General features: G+C 31.3%; 1 protein-coding gene, 1 long non-coding RNA gene and 1 pseudogene across 3 annotated transcripts; 1 reads left to right on the forward strand and 2 right to left on the reverse strand.

Moving 5' to 3' along the window:
* The first annotated feature begins 14052 nt into the window (after nucleotides 1–14052).
* LOC111302767 (protein EMSY-LIKE 3-like) lies at nucleotides 14053–19367 on the forward strand (annotated as a pseudogene). The gene is made up of 11 exons (XR_016327152.1): nucleotides 14053–14562; nucleotides 15434–15570; nucleotides 16081–16286; nucleotides 16381–16490; nucleotides 16599–16833; nucleotides 16945–17139; nucleotides 17217–17285; nucleotides 17970–18215; nucleotides 18301–18369; nucleotides 18451–18514; nucleotides 19066–19367. The product of XR_016327152.1 is annotated as a protein EMSY-LIKE 3-like (transcript).
* LOC149515294 (uncharacterized) lies at nucleotides 18573–19594 on the reverse strand. Its single transcript, XR_016327153.1, has 2 exons — nucleotides 19458–19594; nucleotides 18573–18780 (listed from the first exon to the last, which is right to left on the reverse strand). It is a non-coding gene; the product is annotated as an uncharacterized LOC149515294 (long non-coding RNA).
* An 8-nt stretch (nucleotides 19595–19602) lies between these two features.
* On the reverse strand, nucleotides 19603–23151 carry LOC111302768 (uncharacterized). Its single transcript, XM_022898583.2, has 2 exons — nucleotides 22658–23151; nucleotides 19603–20045 (listed from the first exon to the last, which is right to left on the reverse strand). Exons 1-2 carry the CDS (start codon nucleotides 23001–23003, stop codon nucleotides 19723–19725), a joined length of 669 nt encoding a protein of 222 aa, XP_022754318.1. The 5' UTR covers nucleotides 23004–23151; the 3' UTR covers nucleotides 19603–19722.
* Nucleotides 23152–24677: the final 1526 nt, after the last annotated feature.

The following is a 24677-nucleotide window of genomic DNA, read 5'->3' on the forward strand; positions in this document are numbered from 1 at the left end:
AACAAACAACAATCAACACTCAACAACATAAGAAAAATAAAGCACACTAAGAATTATGTGAAAAACTTTCAAGTGTAGAGGAAAAAAATTACGGACCACCAGAAAAACCTCTATTATCAAATAATAGATATACAAAGTTCTCCAGCTAAAATTAGAAATAACTAACAACTAGAGAAATAATTGAAAAAATCTCACCAAATAAGTAACTCAACAAATACACCCTAGATTTATTCTTAAAAAGTTTCAAACACAATCTCTATTGTTTAGAATGCAAAATACTGAATCATAAATCTGTTGATAAAATTTTAGCTTAATCAAACCATAGATTGACTTTCATTCAACCAACTCTCCCTTCTCTTTTTTTTTTCTATCTTTGCTGGTTTTTTTCTTTCTTTTTCAATGCCACCACTCTTTCACGCCTTAAAATAGCCCCCACACTCTTTTAATATGTTGGGTTCTTTATTTCTTGGTCAACGATAATAAGCCTTTGAGCTTTTAATTGGTGGAAACTATGGGGCTGTAACTCAAATTCTTAACAACATCAATGATTAGGTAGCAATCAAATTCAATAGAAGTGAGGGAAATTTACATGTTTATTGTAATCACATCTCCTTATGAATGGTTATGAAGATAGAATAGGAAAACAATTAATATAAAAAAATTTGGCCAAATAATGTCGAATAGTTGTATTTAAAGGATATAATATATATATATACATGAAATTTGAAAAGCATATATGAATAGATTAAAAGAGCTTTTGTTCTGTAAGAAACCATGTTCATTTTGTCAAAACTAGAGTAGATGCCACAGTATAACCTTTTTATTGTTGATGTCAGACATTGTTATATTGGTCAAATGGTACTAAAATTACTTAAGTAGTTTTTCATGTGGGGAATAAAATTTTTCTAGGGTAAAACAACCTGGACCAAAAGGTAGAGTTACTTTTACTTAACAACCCTAATATGGTTATCAAAAATCATCAGTTTCCATCCATGTATAAAGTTTTCAACTACCTAATAACACACAATAGGGATGTATAAGGTTTGGTTTAGTTTTATATATAAAAAGGAAAAATATAATTTGTAGTTTTTTTATTCTTAAATAAAATAACATGAACAAAACCAAATTGAATTTCATCAAAATTTGAATATTGATTTAAAGATTTAGATTTGTTGGTATCGAGCTCCGATATGAAGATACCCTTAGAAGGATAAGAAAAGAAAAAAAATAATTAGGTGCAAAGGTAATGAGTGTTCTCTACCTTTTCACTCCAACGCACGAGTCAAAAATTAAAATGAAAAAAGGGTAAAAAAGGATAAGAGTAAAAGGTTGGGGGTAAGATGGAACTTGGATGATAATGCCTTTATGTCTATATATATAGATGAGAGACAGGGGACCAATAAGAGACAACGATGATGTGGTCAAGCTAATATGGCACTAAATGTGTTAGGTCAAGTTGGCTCAAATGTCTGAAATACCCATGGTTGTCTGCCAGAAGTCTTAATGAGAAAAAAGATCATTATGCTCTTTGGATCACTAAATACCTCTAACATTTTATTTTCTCACTGAGCAATTTGAGTATCAAACTGTTGGGTGTAAGGTTAATTCATTTAGCACAAGTTGGCCAACTAAAAGAGACCATGAGGAATTTGATCTCTTGAGGCTAAGATTGATATAAAGACTAGCATCAAAAGACTATTTGTCATTTATTTTGACCAAAAGTGCCATGTTGTATATCAATTTGATGTGAGTTTGATATTACGCATGTACTTTAGGTGAAATATATAGCTAGTTTAAAAGTTATCGAGGTGTTTTTTTATTTGGGATGATCTAAGGTCAATATGAAAGGTTAGAAAGAAAGTTTGTTTACTCGATGTGAGACTTAAACATTTTTTCAGAAGCTTAAACTTGAATCTTTGTTTAAACTTTAATGATGAGCCAAATACCAGTTTAATAGATCAGTTCGACCTAAAGACCCATCCAATCTAGTCAATTTGATCAAATTAAGTGGTTAAGGTCACATTAAATGATGTGAGAAGTAGTTTAGGTGACAAAATTTAGAGTGAGAAAGGTAAAAAGAAGCTTTCCAAAGGTGCTCTAACACGTGGCACAATATGGGTCATCCATCTTATCTAAGGCACAGCTATATAAAAGGATGTTGGGCCTTTATTTTTCATCTTTCTATTTTTTTGCTCTCCATCTGACCTAAATTTTTTACCTTAAAGGGTATTTGTCTTTTTCAACCTTATAGTTCTCTTATTTTCATCTGTTTTCTCCATTTTTCAGTACGTTCTCTCTTTATCATGTCTTTTAGTTTTAGCTCTGAGAAAGTAAAGAGTTTTAAGGTAGAGCCTAGATAGGTTAATTCGGGCAGAATGATGACGGCCCACTGCCACCAATCATTAAAGGTCGAGATTATCACAATATGTCTTACTAATTTAACCCTATGTTTAAGAAAGGGCAATGACAGATATATGAAAATGCTCGATAAAAAAAGAATAGATTTTGAGCATAAAAGAACTACATGTTCAAATAGATTTCAATTTAGAAAATTTACCTCTTTTTTTTTTTAAGATCAACATGTTTTCTACAACCAATCTTCTCTTATTTTCAGATGTTTTACCTTTTGGGGTCCAAGCTTATCAACTTTATTCTTCTTTTGTTCTTTTTCTTATAAATGCCCTTATTATTTTTTCTATTCTTTCTTGGTCAACCCTTGTTGATATCATTTTTTCTTTTAAAGAGTCCATTTTTTCTCTCTGTTCTTAAGGTCATAGTGCTATCTACTATTGCTCTAACTTGGAATTCTACTCCTATTCAAGAGTCTAAGTTTGAGTCTTCTGACGGTGAAGGCTCTAACAATGAGAAAGATTTCAAAAAAGAACAAAAAAGTGATGGCAAAATGATACCTTCATTGAAAAAGGTGATGGTAAAGAGAGGAGTTCCTCAAAACAAGATGAATTGATCAAGGTTTTTGTATATACCCCTTACAACCTAAGTATGATCCCTAAGGATCTAATGAGGGAAATAAAAGGTAGGGCTAATCTTAAAAACTACCCTAATATGTGTTTAGCTCATCATGTCCGTGCTTTAGGAATGAACTTTTCACTTGCTCGAAGAAGGGTATAGTGTAGTAATGCTAAACTCTTCATATCAGATCATAGATAAACTAGAGCAACATTGACTTTAGGTATATTAAAATTTATTTATGGCTAGTCTAAGGTCTTCATTCATTCATTATTTGTTTTAATTTTTAATTTTTATAATTTAACACTGACCCAACTCACCTCAAACTCTATATAATACATAATAGGTTTTATTATCCTTTATCAACATTTAGATATTCTTCTCGACCTCTCTTTATTTAGAAAATTCTTTTCTATTAAAAAATAAGCATCTAGTAATATGAGGTAATTTTACATCACAACTCAGTCCAATAAAAAACTATTCATCGATTGCCCAAGTTCCATAAAAAACTAGAAACTACTCTTCTTTTGCTTTTAAAAATAAAAAAAATAAATAAAGATAATTAGACCGAGGTCAAGGTCGAGGCTTGTGAGGTAAAAAAATGAGCTTGATAATTTTGTAGATGTACTTGTTGCTATCTTTATCCTGGACCTCTTTGATCAGAATAAAATAATGGAATACATTTGTAACGAGAGCTTGTTATAGATGCCTATAAGTTAACCTCTTTCGAAGTAATAAACGAGATGAAGTATTAAGATAAGTGTGAGGTAACCTCGTAGGATTTTTATTTTATCTAATTTTTTCTCTAACTCTTAGACTGATTTTTCAAAAATGTCTACCAATAAAAATTTTAACTTTCCCTATTCTAATAAAAGCCTAGGCCCAATAAGGGCCAAAATAAAAAGATTAAGCTTGTTGCCCCCTCTTAAGAGGGAATAAAATCATCAATCTAATAATAAATAAGCAATCGAGCTCCTCATCTTAACATTCTGCCACTAAAAAGCATAAAACAATTGTAGACTATAAGCATTCTTCAGTAGCTTTCCCTCTTACAAATAAATCGAGGATCAAGGCCTCTTCTTTTTTCTTTCCTAGAATCTTGAGTATAAGGTTTTAATGCCTAGCTTGAAAAAGGTTTGTACCAACCTAGAGTAAACTTTAGGTGACAACCCACTAGAGAACCCTAATGTAACTAAGAGGTTCTACAAAGTCGTAGTCCCTCCCACTAGTAAGTATTATCTAACTTTAGCTCAACTCTTCCCTTACTCTTTGTTCTTTTATTTTGTTAAGTTTGAGTTCATCATATGCAGTTTATCAAAAAACTTCTTTCTAAGCCCATTGACAACATCAGCCAAGCTCTTTATCATGCTTACTTAGCTATGGCCTATCTGTTTAAGGTCGAGAAAAACATGACTGTCTTAGGTGAGAAGCATAAGAAAAACTTAGATGCCTTAAAAAATGTGAAGTCCAGCCTTAATGCTTTTAAAAAAAAGGTTAAGTATAGAATGAAGATCGACAAGGTATCAAGCATGAAAGCATACACATCGAGAAAAGTTCAATAGAGTCTATAAAAGAATAGCCTGAGCTAAAACTTAATGATGTTTAGGTTGAAATTGCAAATCTGAAGTCCAAGCTTGAGATTGGGGATAAAGAGAAAGAAGAGCTAAAAAAAGAAAGTTGTCCAAGAGTTAAAAGTCTCTGATGAATTTTTCAAGCTCTAGGTGAAGTTCACTAAGAATAATATCTTTGATGCCTTAAGCTGGCCAAAGATAAAGTGCAATTCAAATTTGTTGACCTCAACATCGACTTTTTTGTTATTGACTTGAATAATATTATATCAAAACCCCTTACACACCATTTGATGAAAATGAAGAAGAGGGAGAAGATGAAGGTGAAGCACTAGACATTGAACTAGAGGCTACCCTGGGCCCCTAGGCTAAGAAGGAACCAGCTAATATTGCTATTAGATGTGCTAATGCTACTTCTACTGATGTTTAGAGTTTTTTTCTTTTATTCATTTTTGTTAATTTTTGTTTAATGTGTGAGGTAGGGTTTTTATTATGACCTCAATTTGAATCACTTTACATAACTTTTGTCATTTAACAATTTTTTGTACTGACCTAGTTGTTATCAATGAAAAGTTTAACATTTTGTTTCAAGTTTTAGTTTGATTTTACCTCATTTATTTAGCTTAAATTATCAAGTTTGAGGTTAGGTAATTGTTTAAAAGATGACTTTGTGGCTTAAGTTCTATGGACTTAACTCAGATAATTCAAAATAACTTAGCCAATAGTTGATTTAATTCAAAATAATCTAAAGTCAAGTTTTAGCTTGGTTCAAGTGAACTTAAAATTCACCTAAGTGTTTAAGAATATCTCAAATTAACTTGAAAATCCATCTTGATATAACTCTCAGGTTGGAATGCATTAGGTCAGTTAAGGCTTAAACCCAAATATTAAAACAAACATTATCATATTTTAACTTTAAGTTTTAGGTCAGACATATCAAGTCAAAGACACTATTTTAGGACTGGCAATAAACATGATCATTGTCAAGTAAACATAATCATTATGACTTTATTGATTTGTGAATTACAAGTATGAGCTCAATTTTGTTCGAGCTATTGATAATACACTTTTCAATTGTCTACGTATGCCTTCAGTAAGGGATTACTATTCATGTTTTATAATATATAAGTAACATCATGGATCACTTCCTTAACCACATAGGGTCTTTCTTAGGTTAAAGCTAGTTTACCACCTCAGCCCTCAACTCTTGAAGCTTTAATCTTCATAATTACTAGGTTACCCTTATTAATATTTTTATGTTAAACCTTATTGTTGTAATAATTAGGTACTCTCTGTTGATAAGCCATCTTTTTGCTACATCTCTTTGCTCTTTAACTAAATCTAAGTCGGCCTTTAAGGCATTTTTATTTTCTTTCTCTTACCCTAGTTTAACTCTCAAACTTAGGAGACTGATCTCAATAGGCACCATGGCTTCTATTGCTAATGCTAAGTAGAAAAAGGGTTTCTCTTATAGGGACTTATGTGGTTATCCTCAAGGCCTACAATACCACAAGGAGTTCATTGACCCATTTTCTCTTCACCTCATCTAACCTCTTTTTCAAGGCCTCTAATATTGTTTTATTTACAGCCTTTACTTGTCTATTGGATTGAGGGTAGATAACTGACGTGAATCTTATATCAATGTAAAGGTTCGAATATGATTTTTTGAATATTAATTTTTTAAATTATTTACCATTATTCATTACTATTTATCAAGGTAAGCTAAACTTATAAACTATATTTTTCTATATAAATTTCTCGACCTGGACCTTCGTTGTACTAGTTAGAGCTTTAGCTTCAAGCCACTTTGTGAAGTAACCTATTATTACTAAGATAAATCTCCTCTAGCTTATGGCCAAGATGAATGGTCTAAGGACATCTATCCACACTGTATAAAATGCCAAAGACTAATGATAAATATGAGCTTGATTTACGAAAGGTGTTGTAAACAGGTGAACCTTTGGCATTTGTCACATCTTTTCACCAAGTCAGTCACATCCCTTTTAATGGTGGGCCAATAATAGCCTTGCCTAAGTACTTTGTAAGTAAGCAGTTAAAGTCTAAGGTGATTCCCACATATCTCTTCATGAATTTCCCTTAGGACATAATTCACTTTTTCATCATCTATACATCTTATGTAGGGTAGGTTGAAAGAGTTTTTGTAAATTTTTTATTGATCATCATGTATCGAGAAGCTTTCCTTATTAAGGCTTTAGCACGGACCCTATCCTTTGATAGTTTTCCTATATTTAAATATGTCTTAATCAGAGTCATCCAATTTTTTTTTCCTCGATCTATCTTACTAGTTTCTCATCGATGCTTTTCAATTTCAATTTTTCCACTAGAACTTGGCTCAAGTTTCTGTTATTATCCTTGAATCCTATTTGAATAAGGAATCTGCTAATGAGTTTTCAAACCTTGGCTTTTTTTTCAACTTGATTTTTAGAAACCAATAACGAAGGCCAGTGCTTTATCTAAATATCTCTAGATTCTTTTATCTTAAGCTTTGAACTCACTATTTATCTAACCAACCATTAAGTAAGAGCCATTGTATATGATTATATATTTAACATTTAGCTCGATTACTAGACTTAATTTGGTTATTAGTGCTTCATACTCGACCTCATTGTTAGATATCTTAAATCTAAATTTTAGGGTATACTAATTTTACATGCTTTTCAGGCTGATCAAAATGAGGCTAGCTCTACCAGTGTGGCTGGTGGTTGATCCATTAACAAAAAGTTTTAACCTTTTTTTTCTTATAACTTTCTTATTCTTCTCGAACTGTTTATTAAGATGAGCCGATGTGAGCTCTACAATGAAATTTACCAGCACTTGGGATTTTAAAACTGATCTAAAGAGCATATGTAGGTTAAATTCACTAAGCTCTATCACTCACTTGATTAGTCTTCTTGTTTTGACTTTTATATGACCTGTCTTAATGGTTGGTCAGTCAATATGTGAATCATGTGAGCTAAAAAATATGGCCTAAGTTTTTTAGCTAACATGACAATCACATAGGCTAATTTTTCTATCTTAGTGTAGTTTATCTTTGACCCTGTCAGTACCTTGCTAACAAAGTAAACCAATCTCTACCTTTTTTCTTCTTTATAGGTCAAGATCGAGCTTATGGCCTAGTTAGTAATGGCTAGATATAGGTATAAGGTATCATCGAACCTTGATTTGAAAATGATGGTGAACAGGATATGAACTCTTTAAGTTCATCAAATGCTTTTGACATTAAGGGGTCCATATGAAATCAAAGATATTTCTGAAGATTTTAAAAAATGACAGGTATCGTTTTGTCGACTTACACATAAATCTATTCAGGGCGACTATTCTTTTAGTTAACCTCTGCACTTTTTTCATCAATATGGTGCTTTCATGCCTAAGATTGCTCGAACCTTCTCTAGGTTTGCTTTATCCCCCTCTTATTAATCACATAGTTAAGAAATTTACTTGATGTGACTCTAAAAGTGCATTTGCTTAGGTTAAGCCTCATTTTATGTTTTTTCAAGATGTCAAGATCTTCTCAAGATCCTTCAAGTACTTGGCTAGGCTCTTACTTTTTACTATCATGTCATCCACATATACCTTTCTATTACAATTTATTTAATTTTTTAAGATCTTGTTGACCAGTCTTTGGTAGATCACCCTTACATTTTTCAAGCCAAAAAGTATTATTTTATAGTAGTAAAAACCATTATCAGTGATAAAAGCCATTTTTTCTCATCTTTTTTCAATATTTTAATTTAGTTATAGCCAGAGTAGGTGTCCATAAAATTGAAGATGTCATGCTTTACACTATCATCCACTAGTTAATCTATGCTAGGAAAAGAAAAACTATCTTTTGGGCATGCTTTATTAAGGTCAGTAAAGTCAATGCATATATTTCATTTTTCATTGTGTTTATTGACCATGATCACACTGGCTATCCATTCTGGATAATAGACCTTTTTAATGAAACCTACTTATAGTAGTTTATCGATCTCCTTTTCAATAACCTTTTATCTTTTCAGGGTGAAGGTCTTCTTCTTTTACCAAACTAGTTTTATGTTTGGGTTAGTGTACAACCTATGGACCATTACCTTGGTGTCAATATCAGGCATGTCGGATGGTATCCTAGCAAATAGGCTAGCATTGTTCATCAAAAGTTGGATTAACTACTTTTTATGTTCGAATTTAATTCCAATATGTATATATTTTTCAAGGGTGTCATTTCAAAATAAGATTGATACAAGATCTTTTATTGGCTCAACTTAGTTATCATCTACCTCGGGTCTTTAATCAATTATTTTTTCTATTTAGTTAGGTTGATTCTCATTTGCCTTAGGTCTTTGATCAATTATTTCTTTCATTTAGTTAGGTCAAGATTACTTTCAGTGGAAATGGTCTCGATGTAATAGTTAATATATTATTGATAAAATGATCAGAATGTAAAATTAAACAAAATATGCATATATTTCATTTCAATTTTTCAAGTTTTTTTTGGCTAGCTTGTTAGCTCGATCCCAGTAACACATGAACATTTATGCCAACCAAAGAGCTCGATACTTTCAACATCTATTTAAAATTACAAAAAATTATTATGTATCTTTGGTTAGAATAGAGCTTAAGAATTCATGTGACTTAAAAGCACACTTTTATCGGGTTAATTTTCTATTGTAGTGGGTGCTTACTCTTGTTTTCCTGTTTCTCTTTGGTTTTTATTGCTTACTTCTTTTTTTTAACCTTTTTGGACTCAATCAAACGCCAATCAACTTTTCAACCCTTCATTTCATTGTTGTGACATAACATTATCATACCATGCATTAATCTCCCCTTACTTCTCTAATCCCATAAGGGGTTGGAAACTTTATTTTCAGATGGGGTGCTAAGCCTATAATCCATATAACAGACTGATTAGGTTAGTCCAGTATTATGTTATAAGTAAATGGGATGTTTATAATTGTAAAGTCTATAATTGATGTAACCGTCCTCGATTCTATCCCTAAAATGATTAGTAGTTTGATAGTCTCTTTAACTACTGCTTGTTCATTTCCAAATTTGATCAAGGTCGTGGTGATTGGCTATAGCTACTTTTCTCTTATTCTCATATTCTTCATAGTGGCTGGTACAAGACATCGATTGAACTTTCATTATCAAATAAGATTCTTCTGATCGCTTAATTTTACACCATAACCATGATCACTATAGCATTATTGTAAAGGTATTGGATTTCTTCCAAGTCTTTTAAACTTAATGAGATCTATTTATCCCTCTAGTCTCTTTTTTTATCAAAGAACCAATAACTATGACCATATCTTGGTCAAATTTTCTTTTGGCCAAAGTGAAGCTTTCCTTAGTGATCACATTGATTACCCTGACAATTGATCTATTATCTGTAGCTCGAACTTTCTTTTATCTTTGCTCATCTTTTCAAACTTCTCTTCTCTTTTTTTTTTGTTTTACCTTTTTCGTCTCTTGCATGTTCTCTTCGATCCCTTCTGTAGTCTGGCCTATTTTGCCCTTACTTTCATCGATCTATAAACCTCCTTAGCTAACCTCTTTTGATTAGAGCTTTAATCTTATTTTTCAAGTCGACACAGTCTTTGATGTTATGACCTATGTCTATATGAAAAGTACATTTTTTGGTTGGATCCCTCTTTATATTTTCCCTTAGTGGTTTCAGCCATCTAAGCTTTGAATTCTTTCAATTTGCATTAGAATCCTCTCTCATGAAATATTTGGTACTATTTAGTTTCTTTCTTCATTAGGGATCCTAGCCTTATGTCGTCTCTCTCTTAAAGGAAGATTGTAAAAATTTTTACCCTTTTTATGACCAAAAATAGGGGATGAGGCTCTTTCACCTCGACCGCTAAGGAAGAAGGATGAACTTTTTTCACTTTGACTATTTTTCATCGTACCTTCAGTATTTATGTATTTCTTAACTACAAGTAAGATGTTAACCAAAGTCTTGAGTGACTCTAAGGACAAGGTTAGCTTCAAATGGTACTCTCTATCATTGTATCCATTCGTTAAGGTGATAACAGCAATCATATATTCCAAGTTTTTCACTTGTAGAGTTTTTACGTTAAAACATGTGACATAATCCTTCAAAGACTGGATCAACATCAGGCTTAATGCCTTTTTCTTCATTTTACGCTACTCACAAATTGGAATAGGAAAAAGTGGTTAAGTTCTTTAAACATTATGATCGACCTCAACTTTAAGCTACTATGCCAAGATCGAGCGTGCCCTGGAGGGAAGTAGTAAGGCCTTTATATATTAAAGCTTCGTTTGCACTCTGCATCATCATATTAGTTTTATAAAGTTCTAGATGATCAAAGGGATCAAAAATACCATCATAAGTTTCTAAAGTCGACATTTTGAAACCTTTTGGAAGAATAGATCTATCAATTTCTTTAGTAAAGGGTGAAGTCTCCAAAAATTTGAGTTTGTCCTCAAAAGTTACCATTTTTGCTTTTAGTTCTTTCAACATAGCTTGCATTCGAGCTTACAAGTCTGTTTGTTTTAATCATTGGGCTATGACGTGTGTCAAGTTGTGACTCAAGTAGTGGTGAGTAGTTGGAATATCATTTTCTTTTTCCCTGGAAGCCGAAAAGGCTTCCACCTTTTCATAACTTTGTTGCCTTTTCATGACTTATCGACGAAGGGTGACTAGGTTAAGTACCTTTGAGACCTGTGGTGGGGTTATAGTTTGTAACATTTGCTTAAGGGCTTATATTTGCTCGGTTAGAGCCTAGAACTACTTAATGGTCGAACTAGCCTGTTGTGGGGTAGGTCGATCAAGTGTTGGCTATTGTATGTTTCTATCTCAATCAAGATGGCCGTCTCTCTTTCCTTCAAAGCTTTTTTCCTTGGCGGCATTATCTTATGCCTGGTTAATAAATAGAAAGCCCTTACCTAGCATACCAAATGTTGTTGCTAAGCTCCAACGTGAGGATACCCCTAGAAAGACATGAAAGGGAAGAGTAGTTAGATGCAAATGCAAAGAGTGTTTCCTACATTTGTATTTCGACGCGCAAGTTAGAAATCAAAATAAAAAAGGTTGAATGGAAAGAAGAGTAAAGGGTTGAGGCAAGATGGAACTTGGGATGATAATGTCTGGATGTCAATATTTATATATGAGAGACATAGGACTAATGGGAAATAATGATGACATGGCCAAGCTGATGTAACACTGAACATGTCAGGTAAACCTGAAAAATCAAGTCGGTTAATATGTTTGAAAGACACCAGGTTGTCTACCAAAAGTCTCTAATGAGAAAAAAAAACCATCATTCCTTTTAAACCATTAAATACCCCTAATAGGATTGATTTAGTTACCCATATTTACATACTATAAAGTTTATTATTTTTTAGCAACTATTTTGGTTTCTCTATACAAATTTACTAAAGTTAAAAATTTCATTGATTTAATGAAAATTTTGGTTATACTTTGTTTAGATTTTTAAAAATTTTCAAAGTCGGAATAGAAAATCAAACCTATTGGATATCCATGTATACATCATAATGAATTTTGTGACTAGTGATCTGTGCAATAAAATGTTAATGGACTAAAATTACTTGTTTAATTAAGGCAGGTATTAAAATATAATTCCTATTGGTCAATAAATACGCATCTTGAAATTGATAACACCAATTTAGATTACACGAACAATACTTTGAAAGAGAGAATTCTTAATTAGCGAATTTCGTTGATTAATTTTGGCTCAGAGTTTTCTTTCTAATACGTAAGATTTAGGCCGTAAAAACCAAACAACTGTTGAATATGATTTTGTTCTAAATCGATAAATCAAGTTCAAGGTTTCAATCATACACTTATAAGTATAATTTTTTTTAATTCGATAAAATTTTCGCTTCATGTTCTATATTTTATGTAAATATATATATGTTGTTTATTTCGAACATGGTATCAAATCGTTATTAAACTTGATTTCTAGTCTATATGTAATATATATGAAATACCTAAAATAAATGTGTTACAAGTTATATATTATTGATTTTATCTATGGTCACTAATAATATATTTTTTATTTACAATGATATATCATGAATTACTCATGAAAATTTAATGTTTATATTTTGCTCGACATAAATATGATATATGGACATTTTGTACCATGAAACTTATTTATTTTATCATAATGCCAAAACTTTGATCATTATTGGATTCATCATGATTAGTTCTTTATGAAATAAAATTGGTATGGTTGGGAAGATTTTTTCTTAAACTTTGTAACGGTATATCATATTAATTTTTTCATTAAGAATTGATGAAATGAACATAAAATCAAGAAATGAAAAAGTTATAGTTCTTGTTTGTTTTAATGTTCAAATTCGAGAACTTGACCGTTTAAAGGCTGAAATTTGTTTTGTTTGAAAAAATAATTTTTATTTTTATTTATTTTATTTTGTAGAAAATAATTTTTACTTTTTATCTTTTGTTTTTTAAAATATTTATTTGGTAATTGAAAACAAAATTCTTTTAAAAGTACAAAATAAGAAAAATAAATAATTATGGAAATAATTATTATTAATGATATCTAATTATAAATACATAATATGTATTTATTAATTAATAACTTTCAAAAGTGTTCAAATATGAGCCAATTTTTTTAACTTGCAAAGCATAAGATGATGAGTATTTCTTATTTTTATAATTGAAAATATCTTCTTTTATTTTCATATTTGAGCTTATTTTCATTTTTGTTTCATTTTTCATTACCAAACACGTCTTCATTTTTATTTTTATTTTTAAAAAAATAAAAAATAAAAAATACTTTTATTTTAAAAACAAATACTACCTAAAATTTTTAAAATTAAACACCTTAATTTTATTTTTACAATAAATAAATTCTTTCACAAATGGAACCAAACATTGGACTCGACAATGCCTTCTTAATAAGGTTTAGAAGTCCGCAAATAAGGCAAAGATGGTGTAAGCTTAGGGTGCTTATTCGATCAATTTTATTAATTTTTAATTAATTTATCAAAAATTAAATTAATTAAATTAAATTATTTTATTTTCGTTAATTAAATCAAATATGTTAGTTTTAAAAATTAATCGACTAAATTAAATTTGATCGGTTTGATTAATTTTTTCGATTAATCAAATAATAAATATATTAAAATTAAATTATATTTTAAACTCTTAAATTTTTATTTAAAACAAATTAAATAAAATAATCTAACAAAATATCTAAATACTAAAACATTAAATTAAAAATTTTAATAATTTATTTCATATATTTTTAATTAAAATTTTAATTAATTTAATTTTTAAATCTAATTAATAAAATATTAAAAAAATTTTAAATTATAATAAATTAAAATTAATTTAATAATTAACCAATCAAATAAATTAAATCAATTCAATCAACCAACTCAACTAAATTTCAAACACCCGTGCGTGAGCTTCAATGCAAAACGTATGACGCAGCGTCTTTACAACAACAAACAAATTAAACAAAACGACGTTACATTATGGGCGTCGAGGGCGGAACTCAAACTTAATTATTAAATGAACAAAAAAAAGCGCCATAAAACAGATTTCAAGTCCGCCTTATTCTCTCTCCTCTCTCAAACACACACTCTGTGTCTCTCGCAATCGAAACCAAACCTCTTCACACAAAATTCACTCTTTAAACCTTAATTTTATCCTAATTTGCATTTCCAAATCTATGCTTAATTCCTCGAAATCCCAATCTTTGCTCAAATTTCAAGCAGAATTCGAAAGTTTGAAACAGAAATTTTCTCCATAATTGAACGAATTTGTTTATCAAAATTTGACTTTTTTCCCAGCTTATTTGATTCAATTTTTCTTGGGATTCGAAGAATTTTGGGCGAAAGTTTCGTTCTTTTTCATCGTTGGAGCTGCTCGGAGTTAGTTTTTGGAAAGAGTTTCGTTGAATTTTATTGCTCCCGAAGCTGATTGGAAGTGTATTTTGGGTGAAATTTGAAGAATGTTCGGTGAAATAATTGGATTTCGATCCTCAGAGTAGGAGGGCTTTGGACGGGCAAGGTGAGCTTGTTAGATTTTGTGATTTTCTTTTAGTAATTTTAGGAGCCTAATTTTGCGAAGTTAGGGTTTCTATTTGATGAACTTGACTTAAAGTTGATTGTTAATATATTTTTTTTGTTTGGTTTTAAGACGGCGAGACTGGTTAAAAGATTGGGAAGCTTAATTTAGAATAGAAAATTTGTATCTTCGCATTATCTTCTTAGTTAAGATCTTACTTTTAGGAATTAGGGTTTTGTTTTATCGAATTTGTTTGAATTCTTTTTTCTTTTTTTTTTACTATTTGCTTTCAGCCTCATGAAAGCAAAATAATAAAAGCAAAATCGTAGTTGTGCTAAAAATTAACACATGAGTAAAATACAATGCCCATTCTAATATAATTGTTTTATATAAAAGTAAAAATCATGTATTTTCTTTTTCAAAAATAGTTAAATTTTTTAATTTTTCAAAATATTATTTGCTTTTGTATTCAAATGTGCTTATGCAAGAAAAAAGCAAGTAACAAAAGCAACAACCAATAAATACCTCAATAATTGGCGTTTTGATGCATATAATTAGGAGCAGTAACTAAGGCAAATTCATTAAGCAAAATCCTAAATTACAAAATCTAACTTGTAAAACACCAAAAACGCTATCGCATTGTTTCGATCTTACTGATTTCATAGCTAGTTTGAAGCAATAAATTACAAGTGAAATTTCCATGCTTAATATTTTAATTTAAAGGCATTTTTTTAAGGTTATTGGGTTCTGCTACGGTTTATTTTGATAATTTATTGTTGTCCATTCTTCTAATGCAAAAAATTAGAATAGCAAGTTTATAGCTAGTTGGGTTAAATTGAGGTTTATGACTTCATTGGATTTTTATTCTTTCCAGGTATTTGTACCTCGTCTTTCTCAACAACTTGGCAGCTAGCTTCTGGTGTTTGTCTTGGTTCAAAGTGTCTTCATAGAGTTTAGTGAAGATTAAATTTCAGGAACCTGTCATGGAATATGGGCTTTCTGATAGCAGTGGTGAGTTGAGTTAAATAGTTTTGTTTCAGTTTGTCTTTTCTTCTCCCCCCCCCCCCCCCCCCCTAAATTTGATGATTTTGAGATGGAAAAAACTTGGTTTCTTCAGCTTGGTTATTTGATGCACACATTATGTTGCTTTTCTTGGTTAATTTGAGTGAATATTTAGGGTTCATGAACCCTTGCTATTCAGTCTAATTATTGCTTGTATTCACAAAAGGTTCAAGCACCCTTTTGTCACACCCCTTTCTTTCTTTCTTGATGTTGCAATTTCTACATTGTCTAGAAGTGTTCTGTAAGGTTTTAGATGGGTGATTTGAAGAAACAATATAACTGATGGTAACTTTATTAAAGGTTCTGTATCTAATCAGATTTATTTATTTATTTATTTATTTTGGTAATAAGGGGTACAGAAATGTTAAAAAGATTTCATTATTACTTCTGAACCAGATAGATTTTCCACATCCTAGAAACTTAACTCAAATAATGAATCTTTCTGATCTGAAACTACAGGAACAGATGATGACCTCCCTCCACATCAGAATAGGTTTCAACGAGGGGGTCGAGCTGCTGCGGGCAATGGAAGATCAGCAGTTGTAGGTTCTGCTCCTTTGCCTAGGATGCATGGCGACATGGAAACTCAAATCCATCTCATTGAGCAGGAAGCATACAGTGCAGTCTTGCGGGCCTTCAAAGCTCAATCAGATGCTTTAACTTGGGTATTTGTCAAAATTTTATTCGATAATTTATCCCATAAAGATTATGTCAAGTAGGTTTTAAAGCTATTTAAACCAAATGTGTTTTCCCTCTCAGGAGAAGGAAAGTTTAATTACTGAACTCAGAAAGGAGTTGAGAGTATCAGATGAGGAACATCGGGAGCTTCTATTGAGGGTTAATGCTGATGACATCATTCGGAGGATAAGGTCTGTTTATATCATGCCATGCTCTGCTGGGCAGCTTTTATTAATTATCTAATGACTTATTGTCAACTCTGCATTTTAATGGGAACTATGATCAATTGTTGCTGTTAGGGAATGGAGAACAGCAAATGGGATCCAGCCTGGAATGCTCAGTACCAGTCAGCCTGTTCAGGACCCTGTACCTAGTCCTACAGTATCAGCATCACGCAAGAAGCAAAAACCGTCACATTCTGTAGCTTCATTATCTATGGGTGCACCGTCTCCTGCATTGCATCCATCTATGCAACCATCTTCATCGGCCCTGAGACGAGGTCCTTCTGCAGCAAAGAGCAAGAAGTCAAAATCAGTGAGTTAATTCGTTTCAAGAGACATGAGAAAATTTGATGAATGGACTATGCGTATTCTATTTTCATTATTTATTGATGATTTATGTTATTTTGCTGCATCCTCAATGAAGTCGATGCAGTACCCTTCTGCAGGTCTTCCTGGCAGACCACAAGCTCCTAATCATACATCTTCAGGGGCCTTTGTGACAAATGAACCTGCTGAAGCAGCATCACATGTTCCATTACTTGGAAGGAAAGTTTGGACAAGGTGGCCTGAAGACAACCATTTCTATGAGGCCGTTATAACAGACTATAACCCAGTTGAGGTATATTTTGCAGTTGTTTATACAGTAAGCTGTTAATTAATGGAGCTCTTTATAATCCTATATTTCCATATTGATAGGGGCGGCATGCTTTGGTTTATGACATTAATACAGCAGATGAAACCTGGGAATGGGTCAATCTCAAAGAGGTATCATTTTAATGCTATTTCATGCAATGTATTATTGCTTTTTTTTTTAACTGATTTACCTTCAGTTAGTATTTTATGTAGAATTTTTAACAAAATCAACTTTTAATTTTGTTGCACATGTTTCGTGGGAACTTTTATGCCATTCATCAGACATTGCAGAATTTATATGCATTTCTATCCTTGTAACTTGAACCATATTTTTCCATATATCTGGTTTATACCTCATAGAATTACGGACTTAACAGTATATTGTCAAGCTTACCAGTTAGCCAATGATCAATATGACTTTGTGAATTTGTGTGCGGTTAGTCTGGGAATAATAAATTTAGGCGGTTCCAAGTTACTCTTGCATGTATTTTGGTATATCTGTTAATACAAGCAAGGATCATGTGAGGCAGTAATATATTTCATAGTTGTTGATATAACTATTACTAAATTCAAGTTACATTACCAACCGATTTCATCAACTGTCTGCATATCTTGACAATTTGCTATTGTCATTCTCGCTCAAACTTATTAAGAGTTGTGTATTATATTCCAAGCATAGATCTATGATCACCATGCATTATACATAGCTTTGTGCTAAGTTTGTAATATTTCATGCTGAAGCGGTAATTTTTTCAATTATAATGTTTTCAATTATGCTTTCTTGCCACTCGCTGATTGTTATATATATAATGGTAGATATCTCCTAAAGATATTAGATGGGAAGGTGATAATCCTGGAATATCCCGTAGAAGTGGTCGCCCTGGACCAGGCCGTGGGATTAAGAAGTCCATGGCTCGTGGTGGCGGGGTTGCCGTAGCAGGAAGAGGTAGAGGCAGCTTAAAGGGTCAGTCCAAAAAAGATTTCCCTCTGGCACAAAATGGTGTTGGTAAAAAGGTTTTGGGTGATATTGAGATACTTCATACAGATACTCTAATTAAGGAGGTATAATTGCTACTCAAAGATCATCTACTATACCGCAATTGTCAAATATGGTGTGTACTTCACTAATTGTGGAAATTTTGAACAGGTGGAAAAAGTTTTTAGTGCAAGCCATTCTGATCCCAGAGAGATTGAGAAAGCAAAGAAAGTGTTGAAAGTAATTACGTCTAATAATTTTCTTGTGATGTTCTATATCAGATATTGCAGCAATCATGATGGGTATTCGTTGTCATTGCAGGAGCATGAACAAGCCCTGCTTGATGCAATTGCAAGGCTTGAAGATGCATCTGACGGTGAAAGTGGTAACAACTAATTACATATAATTATGTTATCTAATAGTTAAAATAAGGATGCACCATCTTCTGTTGTATAATCTAATTGTAGCTTTTGGATATTCAGTTCACCCGTGGCAAAGGCATACAAATTTCCAATTAATTATTGTTTTCCTCATTATCATTCTCATAAGAATGAATGAAATGATACAAAGTTGTGAGAATGCAGCATGTATAGCATAGCTTCTGTCTTGAGCCTGCCTCATTATTTAGCTTGTCCGTTTTAACTGCGGTTCCTGCAACTTCAACAGTAGCAAGATGAAAACATACTGTTAAAAAAAAAAAAGGGGGGAAAAGCTTATTACATGTTTCCAAGGGAGTTTTCATTACCTAAATTTTTGGGGTATTATATGACTATAAGCAGTTCAAGAGGTTTTATAGCTTTATTTGTGAAGAATGCCATTTTGTTATCTCAAGTATTGATCGGAATGACACCTGCCATTTTTATTTTGCAATAGATGTCTGAACCACATCGTTTTGGGTAGTTTTAGTTTTTATTTATTTGTTTGGCTTCAAAGCAGATGGAGAGCATCCATTATCGCAAGGACAATCAATGGATCAAGAAAGAGCATGGAGAAAACGGCAGTATAATGAAATGGGTGAAGGTCGAATGACTGAAGGATCTGATGGCAATAAAACGACGAGAGATGCACAACAAGATGTGGGTAATGACATGCGATTTTAGCCACCTTTGTATATCCAGTAGCAGTAGTAGTACCAGTAGCGTCTGCCTGTAGTGTTCTTGTATCTTGTTTTATCCTTGAATTTCTACCAACTAGGCTAGTGACCATTTCTTGGTTCATAATCATTTTAGTTTGCAGCCTATTCGGATTTAGTCTTACTATTGTAACTTTAAGTTGAATGTAAGCTATGAAAATGCTTGTATAAATTTTTTTAAATGCTAGTGAAATACCTGACCATGTAAAAATTTATTTTCATTTGTGTTTTCTTTATCCTCTCTCTCCATATTCATTTGGTTGCGGCTAAACTTAGCAATTCCTGTATTCATAGATTGTTGTCATCAGCAGGACCCATGGTCACTTTGATCAGACAGCACGGAAACCAAAGGTCTAATTTCCTGCAAATTACACGTGTATATACAAAACAATAACAGACCTTAAGGAAGCAAATGTCAAAGCAATTCATCAAGCAGCTGGTCTAAGAACTGGCTGCGTGTCCTACAATGAGGAAATAAATTCAAGGATACGATTCACCATCTGAGCATCATAAGCAGGGCCTTCCATTTCAAAGTGGCTTGCTCCTTCAATTAAATGTGTTTCATTGCGTCCTGTTGCAGAATTCAACTTGTTATTGAGCTGTTTCACGCTTGTAAATCCATCCCGAGTTCCCATGACAAAGAGTTTCGGTTTGGGGGATTGCAGGATGGCTTTGTGGTGTCGTCCGAAAAGGATCGAGGCCATCATGCCAAAAGGGTACCCCAGACTTACATAGGCCACAACTTGCTCAACTTGATCAACAGCAGAACCAGCAATTGCTGCCCCTATAACAAATTATGAGTTTAACTGCCATTATATATACTTTTGAAGTCCCCAAACTATGCTAACTGGGAAAATATCAGACTGAAAATTTCATGCTGGTGTATAAATCCTATCAATTGACATAAGATGTGATGCAATAACGTATAATGGTTTTACATGCTTAATACAAATAGCGATCATATGGCTCAAGAATGATAGAGAGAAACTATGAATCCTTCAGCATATTCAATTGAACATAGCCACTGAAAAACAGCATGTTTAGAACATCTTGATTAGTCCCCATTGCAAAACCCAATGTTGAGCATATAGAACAAGTTTAGCAGTCGAGTCATTTCTTCTGCTCCACAACACACATTTTTCAGTTTCTTTCTTCTGTGAACCTAATGTTTTCATTTTTGACCCAGCTCAAGAAATCACTAACCAGCACTAAACATATTTCATGACTATCAACCTTATAAGAAGGATGAAAAATGAATATTGACCCGTAAACAAGCTTCCATTTATCTCTGACCAGCAAGACAAAATGTGAAAAAAACAAAACATATTTATTTTCAGCACATCAGTTTTATGGATCCCTACACACTCTGGCTAAGTGATTTACCAGGATACACCAAGCAATTCATGCACACAAAAAATATATATATATAAGACCATGTGATACATCAAAATGATCATTTCTAATATCTAAAAAGCATGAGACAAACTCAATGGCATGATTATCAGACTGATTCTAAAACAAATCTGCTTTTCAAAAACTAAGGGGTTGTTAGTTTTTGTTTCCGTTTTCTGTTTTCGTTTTCAGTTTTTTTGAAAATTGAAAACAAAAACATGTTTGGTAGGTCGTTCTTGTTTTCTATTTTTGAAAACTGAAAATAATACTTTGGAAAGTTTTGGAAATTGTTGAAAACAGAAAAATGATGTTTTCAGTTTTATGGAAACAATTTGGCACTGTTACCACATGTGTGTTGTTTACAAAAATTACAATTACACCGCTAAAATGACGTTACAATTATTATATTAATAAAATAATATTTTTATTATATAAATATTATATTAATAAATAATATATTATTTATTTACTTATTAATATACTATATTATTTATTAATATAATATATTAACAAATAATATATTAATAAATATTATTATATTATTAATAATAAATGGAGTCTAAAAACTTTAACCATTTTATCTTACATGTTTTTGTTTTCATATTTCTAAAACAAAAACATTTTATCCAAATATGTTTTCAAATTCAATAAATTGAAAATAAAACAAAAATAAAATAACACAAAATTTTCAAAAACATAAAATATAAAGCACAGGACAATTCCAAATGACCCCTAACTGAATCTATCACCTAAAGCTTCTCCCCCAACATCATTAATGGAATTATCTCCAACATAAACAGTCGATAACTAAGACCAATACTTTTCAGTGGACTTGCACCAGCAGCAAGCACAAATACCACACAAAGCCATAACACATCAGAACTTGTCTTTACTGAAGAAAAACTGCTTATCTAATTGTTCATTTACCACTCAAGGAAAAACATTAGTCAAACTTATCCAATAAACAAGTAATTTTTCAGCTATTTGAAGCATGGAGGGGAAACAAACTCACTAATTAGCCTTCAACTTAGCCTGTAATAAGAATCTAGGCAATCGTTCACTTGTACATATAAAGCAGAGCATAGTGGGGAAAACAAAACTCGTCAATTTGGGTTAGAACTAGCCAAAAATAAAAACTCAAGTAACCTTCACCTTTAAAATAAATTGAAGCATATAAGAAATAGAGCTCCTCAAATTGCCTTAGGCTTAGCCAAAATAAAAATCCAGCCCCCGTCCCCCCACCCCTCTACCTTATAAAGCTAGTGCTGATACTACTCTTCATACTTCAATATATCTGAGGGACTAGGCCTTTGATCATTGACAGTTGTTTTTACATCCACATCATACTCAGCGAAGGGGAGATGAATTTAAAAACTAATTTTTGATGGTGATGGGAATAACTTCGGAGAGGCATGCTTTTTCAAAATTTGAGGAAAAAATCAAAGTTCCCAACAAATCATTTCCTAAAACAACTGTAAACCAACCTCTAACATCTACTATGCTCATCTACACATCCGTTGATTTTTCCAAATTCAGAAAGTGCTGATCATAAAATCAGGAACCATTACTAAGCAAAACAAGAAGATAACAAGTGACTCTGAATTCATCCATAGATTTTAATAAAAAAAAAAAAGGCAAGTAAAAGTTTTTATCAACAAATAACGCTGAAATCATTGATAAGCCTGAAACAAAAATATCCATTTTAATCAAATTACTTGATTAGCACTTGACCAACAAGTTAGACTTAAATCTGCATATAAATCAAGAAATAGAACTTCTCCAATCAACTTTCCCTTCAATGCTAGAAAGAAGTTAACTTTATTTTTTTCTTCCTTTTTAAAAGTAAATTATGCACATAAGAATCTAATACCTATTTAATGGGATCTAAATATAAACAAACAATCTAATCACTACCCAAAACCCAACAATAATTGTCCCTACCAAAATCGAGATATCTGCAAAAAAAAAAAAAAAGAAAAACCTAAGAGAATAATTATATTATACCTGCAGAAGAACCCACCAACAAGATCTTGTCAGAAGAAAGATTTTGAGAAACCCAATTGCAGACAGCAACAACATCCTTGACTTCAGCAAAACCTGTAAGAGAAGCTCTTCCAGTTGACCTTCCAACTCCTCTCATGTCAAAAGTAACAGCCCTGTAACCTTTGCCGGCCAACCCAGAAGAAATCCCCCTCAAAAGAGCCTGACAACCACCCAAGATGGAGTATGGATGGACAAGAACTATTACTATGTTATCTTTAATCTCTTCTTTTGGTTTGAAAACTCTTGTCCTCAGGTTGACTCCATCGGGAGTTTCAGCTGTGCATGACTCCACTGTGCAGTTCGACATTTTTTGAGAGAGCTAAAGGGAAGGAGTGAGAATGGAATCAGGGGGAAAAAAAAAGTGTTTGTGTTTCGAGAGAAAGTTAACAAAGAAAAAAAAAATCATGAGATTTACATGTTGGGAGAAGTTGGAAGTTCAGTGTTGTTAGTTGGACAACTCAATACCTATCTGGGGGCCACGAGAGTTTTACTTGTTGGGTGGGTTTTTTCGGTGAATTAAGAGTGGACAAACTGTTTTTTTTTTTTTTCCTCTTATTTTTTATATGAATACTAAACACCTCAATTTTAAATATAACACAAAAATTAAAAATATACGAAAGAATATATAAAATTAATATGATTTAAATTTTTAGCATAAATTATAATAAATTTATTAAAAATAAAAAAATATATTTTATATTTTATATTATCATATGAATTTGATACAATAAATTTTTATATTTTACACATCAAATAAACACAATATAAATTATTAAATTATTAAATTCAATTAAATACTTTTCAAAGCACAAATAAAAAACAAAGTAATAAATAAATTGAAATTATACTTCAATAATTTTTTGGATTATTATTCAACATAAAATTTTTTGAATTCATAATAAAAAAAAAAATTGCCCTTTAATGCTATAAATTCTCTCTTTAAAATGAGAGCTTTTCTACAAGACAAGTCCTTTTAGGTTTTTAATCAAATAATACAATTTATATACTTAAATTTTATAAAGAAGGGGAAGGAGAGGTTGTGCATGTGGTACCTATCCTTCCTTCAAATTTTTTATTTTTTATTTTAATTTTTAACTAAATAAAATTTGTAAAAAAAATTGATGAAAGTATGAATGATAATATAATTCATATTTAATTTGCAATGATTTAATATAAGTATATTTAAGAAAAAAAAAAAAAAAGCAGATCAAGGTTAAGGTTTTTTTTTTATTTTTAAATAGAGTCAAATTGAGATAAATTTAAAGTATTCAACTTGTCTCGGGTGTCCATGTGGCACATCCGTTTTTTTATTTTTTTTCATTTTTTTAAAGCTTTTATATTTTTTGGGTTTTCTTTTTTTTTTATTTTTTTTATATTAGATAAATTTTGTAATAAAAAAATCAATTTAAGATAAAAATAACAAAATAATATATATTTAATAAGTTTCAAATCGTTCAGATTCAATTCGTATGTTTTCTCTAATTCAAAATAATTTGAGTTGAGTTTGTTTTTTTAATCGGATTTGGATAAAAGTAAAATTTTGGGTGAGCGTTACATTTTGACCTTAATATATATATATATATATTATTTAATTATATATTTATATATATTATTAAAATATATTATTTAATATTTTAATTTAATAAATTTACGTGTTATCTTATTTGACTTCTTTTTTTGTAATTTTTTTTAATTTTTAAAAATTTATATATTAGATAAATCTTGTAAAGAAAAAATCAATAAATATAGGAATAACAAAATAATTTATATCTAGTTTTGATTCGTCGTGATCTACTTGATACAATATTTTTTTAATTAAGTTAAGTTTTACCATTTTAAATAATTTAAATTAAACCATTTGAAATATTCTACTCATCTCTCTTCCTCATATATTTTTTGACTACAAAATGCTTCTTTCAAGGACCTCATTTCCTCCCTTTTCTTATATCGGAGATTTATTCCCTCATCTGCATCAACTAAC

The sequence above is a fragment of the Durio zibethinus genome, chromosome 13 (genome assembly GCF_047325235.1).
Source record: "Durio zibethinus cultivar Kanyao isolate XHJ-2024 chromosome 13, ASM4732523v1, whole genome shotgun sequence".
NCBI lineage: Eukaryota > Viridiplantae > Streptophyta > Magnoliopsida > Malvales > Malvaceae > Durio > Durio zibethinus.